General features: G+C 45.9%; 1 protein-coding gene across 19 annotated transcripts in view; it reads left to right on the top strand.

Moving 5' to 3' along the window:
- Nucleotides 1-12,274, top strand: part of PPFIBP1 (PPFIA binding protein 1) — a 103,103-nt gene that overhangs the window by 52,432 nt on the left and 38,397 nt on the right. For 17 of the 19 annotated variants that reach the window (XM_059846080.1, XM_059846078.1, XM_059846081.1 and 14 more), the window contains 2 exons: nt 3,475-3,635; nt 5,493-5,698. In XM_059846080.1, coding sequence (XP_059702063.1) covers nt 3,572-3,635; nt 5,493-5,698 — 270 coding nt within the window. In that variant the 5' untranslated portion in view covers nt 3,475-3,571. Of the gene's footprint in view, nt 1-3,474; nt 3,636-5,492; nt 5,699-10,946; nt 11,336-12,274 lie in introns of those variants that run through there. The other 2 variants (XM_059846076.1, XM_059846077.1) reach the window with 2 other exon arrangements.

Genomic DNA, 12,274 nt, shown 5'->3' with positions numbered 1-12,274 from the left:
AAAAAAAACAAAAACCAAAGCCTTGAGTTTTCTGTTAGTTTTTTTTTTTTTTATTAGACCAAAGCCATAAAGAGGAAAGAGTTGGACATACATATTGGAAAAGCTCTGCTGCCTCAGTGGCCAGCTGAGGCTTTTTTCAAAGTTTGTGAATTCAGAGGGTGCCCTTCAGGAGGCACAGGGATTAATCTGCTGGTGTTTTATTGTTGTCCCCTTTCCTGTAGCCCACAGAGGGCTGTTGACTGCTGATTTGTGTATCTTTGGCTCCCTCTGCATCTCCCCTTTCCACCCTTTTCTCCTGGGGTTTGTTGTCTTTTCTGGTTCCATGCAGTTTGGTCTTTTGCTCCCCTGATTTTTGAAGTCCTCTTTGCCCTCTGCCCGCCCCCTCCCTGCATGCTGGTAATAGTTGTGCAAAGACCAAAAATAATTCTATGCCTTTGCTAGGGAAGGATACTTCCAATATTATTTTTCTGTCACAGTAATTTTACTTCTTGGCTGCTGGATGTGCTGCACTGTGCTGGGAAGATAGCCAGAGCAGGATGTGCTGTTCCAGGCTAGTTTTCAATGGCCACTTTTAGGACCAAATAACCAGGGAAATGGGATTTTGTTGCGTCATCCCCAGCTGTTCAGCTTGGGGGCTTTTTGTTCTTTTTGATTTCACCTCTCCAAGTTTCTCAGCTGTGGGCTTGGTCAGGCTGCTAACAGATGCTCTGTGAGTGGTGGAAGAGTTTTTGGAGGTCTGTGTGTTTGCAGGGTCTTGCTTCAGTAAGTTTTATCTTTAAATTTCTCCCTACTGCTCTCAGCAGTGCAGCTCCTTCAGGAGTAGCCGTGGAGGAAGCTCTGTGCAAACCGATGTGTCTTTCCTTGGAGGCAGAGGCAGGTAACCTGGAAGTCTCTTGGATGCTGTTGGTACCACTGTCTGCTCCCATTAGTAGGGCTGCCTTAGGGATTTCTGACAACCATGGACAAACCCCTTGTTTAGGAAAGCAAGGAGTGCTTTTGGCAAACGTCAGGAGTGGTTGTTCCTGGATGAAGTGCAAGGTTAGTGATTTTTCTGTGCCTACAAACCATGGCTATATTGTGCAAGTATAAATTAGCAGTTGTAGTTGTACAAATTAGCAGAACTTGTCCTCAGTTCATGCATTTCCTTGCCAGAAGGTGAGAATCAAGGGGTGTTCTGTGAACAAATGTGGTTAGGAAGCACTCTGTTCCTTTGTGTGTTTTTAGCCTACATATGCTTTTCCTACCAGCCTCCAGGACTGCATTTAATTCTTGATCATGAGCTGCACTGAGCTCACTGTGATGCTGAGGTGGGAAAGCACCACTGGAGCTCTCCAGCCCAGCCCCTGCCCCAAGCGGGGATGCCCAGGACAGGCTATGTAGGGTCCAGTTGGGCTGTGAGTAGCTCCAAGGTTGGAGACCCCAAGAGGGCAACCCTTTCTATTACTTGCTATCCTCATAGTAAAAAAGCTTTTTAAAATGGTTTCTTTTTATTTAGGCTTTTTTTTTTTCCCTCTCCCCTTTTTAATTCTAATGTGAACTTCCCTATGTTTTTACATGTGTCCATTGCCTCTTGCCACATCACTGGGCACCTCTGAGAAGAGCCTGGCTCTGTATTCTTCACTTGCCCCGTGAGGTGTGTATGCACTTTGAAAAGCTCATGTACACTTCTGACTGCCAAACATTGATTAGCTTCTGTGGGTTTGTGGTTGCTTTGTGCTGTTGGTCTTTTCCCACTTAGAGCTGTGAGGAATCATTGTTTTGCCTGGGGCTGTAAAAGCCCTGGGCTTTCTCTGTGTTCTTTGCCCTTGGAGGGAAATCCACAGCAGATTGTTCACACTCTGCCTTCATAGACTCCCATATTTGAGCAGGACCTGGTATCAGAGCCAGGAAATCTTAAGCAGATAAAAAAAGAGACTGTCTTCAGTGTTGTCCAAATTAATGTGTGTGTAAAAGCTGCATTTTCTGCTAATTTTTATCAGATGTGGAGGCACCGAACCAGTTGTCTTGTAGGATCTGCATATTCTGGCAGGTCTTATACTGATTGAAGCTGAATGTTTACATTATCTTTAAAACTGGGGGCTTCCTTCTTGAAGGCTGAACGTCTTCAGTTACAATGCTACTGCAGTTTTTAAGATTTGCAACATCCTCACTTAAAGGTATTTTGACTGTTTAAAGTTCTCTTGGTTTTCTGACTCTGCCAACCTTGTAATAAAACCAGGCATTTGCCAAAAGTGTAGCAGTCTTTGTGCTGTTGTTCAAAAGTTACCTTAGGGTTTGGACCTGTAATAAAAATGTTGTTGTGGAAGATTAAATGTTTGTTGGCATTTTAAGGATAACGTTTCAGCAAAGCCGGCTGGCAGCCTCCAGTGAGCCATCTCCCAGCTGGGTCAGACCAATAAGGTGACTCGTAGGAGGGAAAAATCAGTTTATAATGAGGATTTTTGTTTAGCTTTGTTTTTTAGTAGACTCTTTTCCAGAACTTATGCCAGAGGTACTGTGAACGACTTTCTTAATTGCTCATGTTGGGGCAAATGTCAGCAGTGGTGTGGCCTAATACAAAAACCAAATGGCAGGGCATGCGAAGGTTAAAGTGAGTTTTCCTTCCTGCTGTTTGTTTAGCTTTGTTCCCTAGCTGTATTTATAGCAGAGGCAGTCTCATGTGTATCAGATTAAAGCTAAGGCAATCTGGGCCGTGTTGGTGGTTTGTGTGTCAGTTGTGGTGGGCTGGAGGGATTGGGAATGCCTCTGACCCCTGCAGCTCCGCTTCAGCCAAGTTCCTAAACACCTGCTTAAAGTAACTTGTAGCCAATCAAGATTTCTGGTTTACTAGCTTACCTACAGGCAGCAGGTTGGGCAGGCTTGCTTTTCCAGCCTGCTGGAAATACTCCTTTGGGGACCACTTCTGGCTTGTAGATGTATGAGAGTGAGATCAGATTGCATTGTTATGATGTGAATCTGCTAAACTCAGAGCTGGGTTAGTCCATGCACACATGCTACATCCAGTGAGCTGTGGGCACCTGAGAGGTCCTGCCTGTAGGCGCACGGTTCCATGTCAGGAACTTCTGGATTGTCAGATATCCAGAAATCTCAGACAAGTGGTCAGACTTCTCTTTTTCTATTTCTTGGGGGGATAATTACAGCAGACACATATGGTTTGTTGCTGAATTGCAGCTCCCTTTTAGTGATAGAAGGCCTGTGTCTTCTCTGTGAGTTTCCTGGAAGTGCCATGTGGGATTTCTGAGGTGTTCTGTGGGATGCCCTGTCAGTGGCATAGACCTGTGGGCAGAGCAGGCCATGGGCCACTGGAATCTGGGTCATCAGCTTGGTGCTTTGATCCCTCGATCTCAGTCCATGCCTCGTGGTGAATACCTCTGGGTTTTATTGTGGCCAGCAAATGATCCCAGTTTTTCTGATATGACAGCAGTGATGCCTGAATTCAGAGAACACGCAGTGAAATTAAATTCTCTTTTGCAGATTAAATTGCAGACTTGAGGCTCTGGGCCAGCTCCCACCATCGACATTTTACTGCTCCTTATGGTGTAGCTGGTGATTGTTCCTGAGAAGAAAGAAGATGATGAGTGATGCAAGTGACATGCTCGCTGCAGCCCTGGAGCAGATGGATGGCATTATAGCAGGTAAACCCCTGAGGCAGGTGTTTATTTTGCTTTTTTGGGTCCTCCTTTCTGCCATTGGAGGACAGAGTTCCAGACAGAGAAGGGAATATGCAAGGAATTGCTTTTGGTGCCTTCTATTCTAGCTTAGAGTTAACAAATAACCAGAGTGCAGGGATTGCACAGACTCTCACAGGCTCCGTGGATTGGGTTTTCTCCTACCCTCTCTGAAAGGGCTGCTGGAAATGTCTGAGTGATGCAGCTCAGCTCCTGCATGGAGCACCAGGAGAGTCAAGGACAATAGTGGCTACTCTGAACTTCCCTCAACTCAGAAGAGTTAAAGCATTAATTGAATTTTCTTTTTCTTTCTTTTTTTTCTCTTCAAAATTGGAATGCTTTGGGTCGAAACTTTGGAACTGCCTTGAACATTAGAAAGTTTTGTAAGTACCTATAAATTGTAAGTTGCCCAGGGAGAGGCATTACAAAGAATACAACCTCTGCTTTTAAGCTGAGTCTAGTGAGTTAGAAAATAATATGAATACCCAACACATAGGAGGGAAAGATCAAGAAGTCAACAGTCAAAAATGCCCTTGCAAGTGTAGCAACACAGTTATAAAATTTTTAGTAGTTCCACTTAAGCAATTTTCCTTAGGGAAAAAAATAATCATACAGTGTGTGCTTTGAACAATGACTCTTCTCTGCCTAAAGATATTAAGGACACATAGCAGGAACAAATGCAAAGGGGATTCAGTTTGATCATGATGATCTCTAAAAATACATGTAAGCTGTGACTTCAGTAATTTCCATGAGTAGACTCTGGTATTTGGATCCGATCATGTATTTGGGTTTCCAAGAGCCCAAGTTGGTTATGGCAGGATGAGGTTTGATATAAAAACAAAATGTGATGTTGGAAGATTTAAGTCGCCACAGACTTCATTTAACCATGTCTGTGAATAGATCTATAAAGGAATATTATAACAAAGGGGCATCAGCTCATGTGCTGTTGAGGTTATTTTTCTCTTTATTGTTTTCAGTGGGAATTTAGCAGAATACTTGGATTTTTGTGGCTTGCCAGTTGGGGTGAATGAAAGTTCATGGAAATGTATATATGGCATATCCTTGTAATTTCTAAAAGTTGACAGCACAAATGAAGGTCTGTCATGAACACGTCTCATTATGCCAAGGTATTACAGAATTAAGGTCACAAATCAGTGTACTGGAATTACAGTTGGAATTAACTGGGTTGACTTACATCAACCTTAATCCTAAATTCATAGTTTCTTTTCTAACTTAATATATAGCAAATTCCAATGTAGGTCAAATATGCATCCTGTGAGTTTATGCAAATGAGAGATTTTTCTCTTTATTAACATGCAAATGTCAGTGCTACTGTGTCAAATTGCTGGTTTTAAAATTTATTCCCGTGCAGAAGTGATTTGGTCTTTTAATTTATCTTCATCTTTTTTATTATTTAAAAAAATTTCCAGTGCCTTGGAGCAGCATAACATGTTCCTGCATGGAAAATGCAGGGCGTGGTTTCCTCTGGACACCATCACTGGATTGTGACTTGGATCATTCAGTCCTGCTGGGTGACTCAGGTCATTGGCAGAGGACGTTCCATCCCTGGCAGCACCTTCTGCCTTGGAAATTCATCCTGGGGAGCAGGAGCCCAGCCCACACCTCAACCCCACAGGCAGCTTGTGGCATTCCCATTCCCTGAGGGCCAGCCCACCTTGTTCCTGCTGGAGCTTTCCTCCCCAGGCACCAGTGCTGAGTTTGGTTGGGATAGACCCTGCCAGGAACAGCCTCTGGTCTTCCCCAGCCCCGGGGTGCGCCCAACCCTTGTCCCATGCCTGACCCCTGCAATTTTGCTCCCTGCAGGTTCCAAGGCTCTGGAATACTCCAATGGCATCTTTGACTGCCAGTCCCCCACCTCCCCATTCATGGGGGGCCTGCGGGCTCTGCACCTCGTGGAGGACTTGCGGGGCTTGCTGGAGATGATGGAAGCGGACGAGAGGGAAGGGCTGCGCTGCCAGGTCCCGGACTCCACGGCTGAGGCTCTCATCGAATGGCTCCAAAGTCAAATGGTACAGTCTCACCTTGTCTTACCTCTACCAGGCTCATTTTGGGTGTTGGGTAGACTGGCTCTGTTTCACACAGCTATTTATAAAGCTTAGAGTGGGTATCAGGGAAGAGATTTTGTTTTGGAGATACTCCTGTGGAGTCCTGGAAAAGCTGTTGCTCAAATGCCTCGTGCAGTGGGTTGGCCTTTGCTGTCTTTGATGTACCGCTGTGCCTCAATGTAGGCAGAAAACAATACTTGGTAACTGCAGTTTCATCTCAGAGGGTTGGGGAAAGACTTTTTTTTAAGAATCAGATGCTTAGGTGGGGGAAAAGAAGCTGTTTTGAATACTTTTCAGTAAAAAGCATTTTTGGCAGTGGTTATTTTTTCCATGGGGATCAGTGTTATTACGGAGCTTCCTCACCTGATTTATAGCATAAGGGAATGGTGTAAGCTCTGCATCCCTTCAATCTGGATACCAAACCAAACTTCTATTTTCTGTGTTTGTGAATCAACCAGTTTTTGTCACCTTAATTAAAAAATACACAGAAATATAACTGAGAAGGCAGTTCTTTCCCCAAGACTTGGTTTTCCCAAAAAAATCAACAATTATCCTATTGTAGGTTACTCAAAGACTACCCTGGGAAATAAAATTTTGTACTTAGCAAAAGGTGAGTTAAAACAGCATCATTTTTGAAGAAGCTGCTGGGGTTGCCTCCAGATGCCCTGTGACTGGTGACTTCCAGGCAGGGCTAAGGAAGAGTCCTTGTGCTCGTGGTATGTGGCAGGGTTTGTGTTGTGGAGGTCCAGGTGTGTGCAGGTTTTGGGGAAGCTCCAGCAGTGGAAGTCAGGAGTTGCTCCCAGAGGCCACGCTTTGGTTTTTCAGCCAGTCTCACCACAGCTGTCGCAGTGACAGCGGTGGGTGGGCACTGCCGCATACTCTGACAAATCCTTCCTGCAGCTGTGGCCAGGTCCTGCTGTGTCACATGCTGGATGTTGGCCAAGGTGACACTGCTGCTGAAACTGGGGTGCCAGCTCTGGTGAAAGCTGGGGCTGCTGCAGGACTGTGGTGGCTCTGTGTTCCGTGTGCCACTGCTGTGGGGACAGATGGCCACCCTCGCCTGCTCCCTTGCCAGGATGGGCACTGCACCCCCTGGGAAGGACTCAATCTCCCTGGAGTCATGACTGATCTTGCAGAAAGCATTTTTATCTCAACAAATGGATTGATCTCAGCGCTCAGTCGCAGCCCAGAGGACTGCCAGGTGCAGGGCCGTGTTTGCCGTGGATGGCACTGGGTAACCCTTTGTGTCATCTGCTGTCATGGGGGCTGAGCACAGCAATGCAGGGACAGATGGGCACTTTGGACTTGCTTCTGTAGCCCTTGCAGAAAGATCTGAAGGAAGAGCCTTCTTTTTCCTTTTTTTAAATCTTTGCTTTGAACTACTCATTTGGAAATGCTTGAAACTTAATGAAGCACGTGGGAGCTCTCCCACTGCCTCCAGTGGGATTTGGATCTCACCCCCACTGTCAAAGTGTGGCAGCCAACGCTGAGATCAGGAGGAGGACACAGGAGTGACATTGAAGTCAGATCTTTAAAACAGGCAGAGTTCCTGCTAACATCAGCATTCCCTGCCTGTGTAACATACAGCCGTGAACATCGCTGTAACTGCTCGCTGCTCTCAGTGGGCATAACAGGTTTCATGTAACTGTGGCCTCGATAAACAAAAGATATGCCAAATAAACAGTGTTGGAAACTGCACTCTCCCATGGTGTTCACAGTCTTCTGTAGGCTGTGTTTAGTGGGGCTGATTCCCTGCAGGTTATTCTGGAGCAAATGGGCCCAGCAGCATGGCTGAGGCTGCAGCGCCTGCTGAGATTAATGAGGTAAGGACCAGTCATTGCCCCTTGTGATGGCAGATGTGTGATTTAGGGGTGCCTGGCTGGTGGGGTCTGGAATGGGGCCCTTCAGACCCACACGATGGGGATCACCTAAAGGCAGTGAGACAGCAGTGGGTTTTTGTTGCACCCTTGGGCTCAGTGGGAGAGGAAGGGCTCTGTTGTACCATTCAGTTTAGTGCCTCCCAACCACTGGAAAAGATGTGCAGGGGTTGTGAGTACCAAAGATTGCAGAAAATTGCTATTCCATCTATGCCTCAATTACTCCTTATTCTGCCTCAGATTAGTACCCTGTATTCTCTGTCATCCTTAAAGCCCTTTGTAGGATAAACCTAACACTGCGCTTAGTGTGCTACAGTCACAGGATTTGCAGGTGTCACCAGTCCCTGTGTGATCAGGGAAGTGTCACATGAAGTACCTGGATGATTTGCAGGAAGGTTTTTTGCAGCTATGCCCCTCCTTAGAGAGGAAGGGAAGACGCCTTCTTTGTTTGAAAATAGTTTAATCCTCCATGCATGAAGTTGCATCCCCTGGGATGTTGGAACTGGTGTGACATCCCATGTGGGGCTGTAAGCAAGCCTCTCGTGTCTCAGAGGAAAACAAAAATAGTGTTTGCTGCTGCCAGACAGTGTGTCACAGGAGAAAAATCCTCCCCTGGCTCCTGCAGCCAAACCACTGGTGCCCACATTGGCAAAAGGGGATGACAGGAGTCACACAAAGTTTCTGTAAAATAGGGCAGAGCATTCAGTCCTGCCATGCCAGAATGGGCTGCCATGTGTCCTTGATCCTCTTCCTTTCTGTTCCTCTCAATGTGTGTGTGCAGAGACTCAAAAATGGGCCAGTGGGTTAAAAAACTTCGTGCTGCTTTTTGCTTTTTAACAGGTGAGTGCCAGATGGCCACGTGAGACCAAAGCACACGTACAGTGCCTGGACATCTGGCACAGCTCTTCCAACAGAATCCATCATGTGGTCCCCAAGGGGAGCTAGGAAAAGTTGTACATGCAGCTCTCAGCTGCACAAAGTCAGTTTCACTGTAACACACTAACATGTCGTTGCAGCTCAAACTGATCTCTGCTGCTGAAACCCTGCTCACGTCTCCATGTGCAAATGGTGAATGTCATGGGTGAAACGACAAACGAGGCCATTTGTTCCAAGTCTGGAAAGGGAATGAGACTTTTCTGAGCTCAAACATGTTTGAACTCCATGCTTTCACTGAAACCAGCCTGAAATCCATGGCCAGATCATAACTATTCCAAAGTTCTGGAGTTTTTTCAGAATACTCTTGGTCAGCAGAAATATTTGGTGTATTTCAATGTGCGCCTTAATAAGGCGTGTGCTGTACTCTGTGAAAATGGAGCTTCTAGCGTCAGTACAGGCAGTGTGTGCATAATCTCTAACATCAGCACCAGTAGCAAAACCATTTTAAACAAAACTCCACATTTTGCAAGACCAAGGCAGCCTTGTTGTGTCCAGCTGGAAGCTGATAGATCCATCTCTTGAAGAGTAATTCTCGGAAACCTTGCTCCCAGCCATGAGCATTGCTCCAGTTTTTCTTCAGTTGAAACAAACAAGAGACAGTTTTCCTTCTGGTTATTACTTTTCTGGAAAGTGGTTGGGGGATTTTTTTGCATTATTTTAAAAATACATCTTATGCAACTACTTTCTCAGAAAGAGGAAACCAACTGTGTCTTGTTAAAAAGAAGAGTGAAGGGTAGGAGTGGGTGGACAGTGCCTTCCCACACCTCAGAGCCATTTTCCCCATGCTTCTGATCTGAACTTGTGTATGTGGGTCCTGGTGTGTGCCTTCTCCTCTTTAAAGGATGTGCCCCTGAAGTGAAAGAGCCAGGATAACATAATATTTTTTCTTTAAAACCCACAGCAAGTGCAGCTTTGGAAGTGACTTTGTGAATTTAAATATATATATTATACAGCATATTTTAATAATTATTTTCACTCCATAGGTGAATTTCTGAAATTGACTTTAGGGTCAAGCAAAACTTGATGGCCTCCAAAGGTTTCTTGAATCATATAGAATCATTAAGGTTGGAAAAGACCTTTAAGATCATTATCAAGTCCAGCCCAGCCCTTTTTCAGCTCATCTCAGGATGGTGGTTGAGCTGAGGTATCTATCGTGGCTCATGCAATACAATGTGTTGCTGCTGCCTCACAGACCAGCTTCAGATTTTGACAATTTTCTTTTAAGTTGGTTCTTCCAGAGAGTAGCTGGGAGTAATGAGAGTTAATATGAGAGGATCTTAGCTTTCAGAGAGGAATTTTCCTTGCTGGATAGACATAGCTTTGTAATCTTACAGAGATATGCTGACCTATTTGGACAGGAGAGTGATTCCCAAGTGGAAGAATCGGTTTGGTTAGCCAGAAATCATCTCTTATTCATGGGGAAAAAAATAAATCTTGTCTTCAAAACCAAGTTCGTTGTTTGATTATCCTGGTGTGGGTGTGCAGTGCAGTCATTTGATTCAGCTTCTGCTAATGTTGAGTTTGTGTATCAAAAGGTCCTATGCTAATGTGTGGCACCAGGGTGTTACCACCAAACAGTTTGAGATCTCTCCTTGAGTTGCGATATGAAAGGAGTCTTGTGATACCGTGTCAGCCTGTCATCATCCACTCCCTGCTGGCAATGCATTTTGTCCCTGAGAGATGCACCTCTCAAGGTTCTGGAAACACAGGACCCTGTTTCTTGCTAAAGGTGATCTCCCAGACTGGTGTGTTTTTAACACTGGAAGATAATATGGGCTCATTTATGGTATGCCTTGCTGTTGCATCTTCATGCATCGGGGGTGAGTTCTTTGGCAGTTAGAACAACCCATCCATCAAGAATCACCATTCCCCATCCAAAATGAAACAGTTTGGCTTAAAAAGCACAGCTTCTGCTTGTCCTTTGCTCTCCTGATATCTCCTGAGTTATTCAGCATTCGTGGTTCTGAGATTTTTCTCTATCAATGGTAGTTGTAGACATTTCATTATAATAATAAAACTGGTTTTTGAGATAATCACAGGACTCTCAGAGCTGGGCTCTGTGGTCAAAAATACGAAGAATTTGTCATGCTGCTGCTAGTAATGAGTCAATTGGAACCTGAACCGGAGGACAGAGGTTTTTTGTTATTGTTGCTTCTTACATCACTCTGAAGTATGACATAAACTTGGGACAAGCCACTTGTGAGACCTGGGACAGCTGAGTCAACTTCTTCCATTTTTCTTGGCGTCTACACGTGAATTGCATGTGTTCCTGCAGCTTTTACAATTACTAGGAAAGCCCCTCCTGTTTACTTTGTGCTCAGGTGAAGGGGTGGGAGTTGCTCTTTTCTCCTGTGCTGTTGGGTCGGATGCTTTCCAGGAGGGTCCGGAGGAGGGAGCTGCGCTGCTGACAAGAGCCGGGGTGGAGGTGGCCGGGTGACACCTGCGTGGGGCTGTCCTTGCTCCCGGTCAGGTTTATGCTGCTCTGCACCTCCCTGCCTGCATCCCCCTCCTGTATGTGCCGGGTTGGAGGAGTTTTGTGCCGGGCTTTGATGTGTTAATTCCCCAGAGCTGCTTGCTCCGCCTGAGGAGCGCTGCTGCTTCCCACGTCTCCCACTCCGCTCGCCTCCATCCTCGGCTGGGCAAGGGGACCTGCTGTCACTTAACCTCGGCTCGGAGGAGCCCGGAGCCCTCAGCCTCGGCTTCTGGCGTCCGTGAATGCATGAAAACAGTCATGACCAGCATGGAGTATAGCTGGGACATTCACGGGCACTGCGTCTGGCTAAATAAGGTAAGGAGATCTCTGCCTGTGCTGGCTCCTGCATTTCTCCCAGTGGCAAGCCATAGCTGGGCAACGCTGGGAGTGAGCCTCTCATCCTTCTCCTGCATCAGGCACCAGCTAGGCTGCTGTTGAGGAGACAGAATATTGTGGAAAGGTTACATCTTCCCTGCTCAGCAGCGTGCTATTTATGCTTACAAAATGTTTCAGGTAAATGCCTCAGAGTGAAGGGCTGTGTTCAGCTGCTTTTCTTTCAGAATTCACTTTTAGTTTTTAAAATATCATGTGGGAGGCTTTGAGTGGGTGTGTGGTTGTTTTTATTTTTCCCCTTCTTATTCTCTGGGGAGGAAGTAACCTGCAAACTTTAGGGAAAGCTTTGCAGTACGTCTTTTGCTGGAGTATGTGGAAAAGGCTGCAAATATTCTGAGCAGGGAAGTGGGAAATGCAGGAGAGGCTGGTTTGGGAGGGCAGAGGTGGGCTCCCACATAAACTGGTTACACACCAGCTCAGATGGTACGACCAGTATGAATTTGGGATGGCATTGATGCTGACAGAGAGTAAAGCTGTCATGGGTCTGTATCACAGGTAGTGGGTACCTGGCTTGGGAAACCCAGAGGCTCTGCCCAAGGCACACCGATTGATGCTGGGGTAGCTGAGGCTGGAGGAACCATCTTGCAAGGGGCTTTAAAGCTGGAGAACAAGCAGAACAGCAGCAGCTTTGTTTAACTGAGCATAGGTAATGTGTATTGTAATGATCTGAACCACGTAAGCATGTTGATGAGCTCTAATTTAACTCCAGATGGTCAGGAAAGAGGTGTTGGGAAAGGCTCACTTGCCCAACTGTTGACTTGACTGTGGTGGTCAAAACAGTCAGTGCAATCTGCTGTACAGGGAAACGATGCTGTGGAGTTGCAGCTCCTATACAAACCAAACTGCACATACAGCAAGAGC

This window comes from Haemorhous mexicanus, chromosome 5 (assembly GCF_027477595.1).
Source record: "Haemorhous mexicanus isolate bHaeMex1 chromosome 5, bHaeMex1.pri, whole genome shotgun sequence".
NCBI lineage: Eukaryota > Metazoa > Chordata > Aves > Passeriformes > Fringillidae > Haemorhous > Haemorhous mexicanus.
Note: the sequence above shows the minus strand (reverse complement) of the source record. Positions and strands in the feature narration are given on the sequence as shown.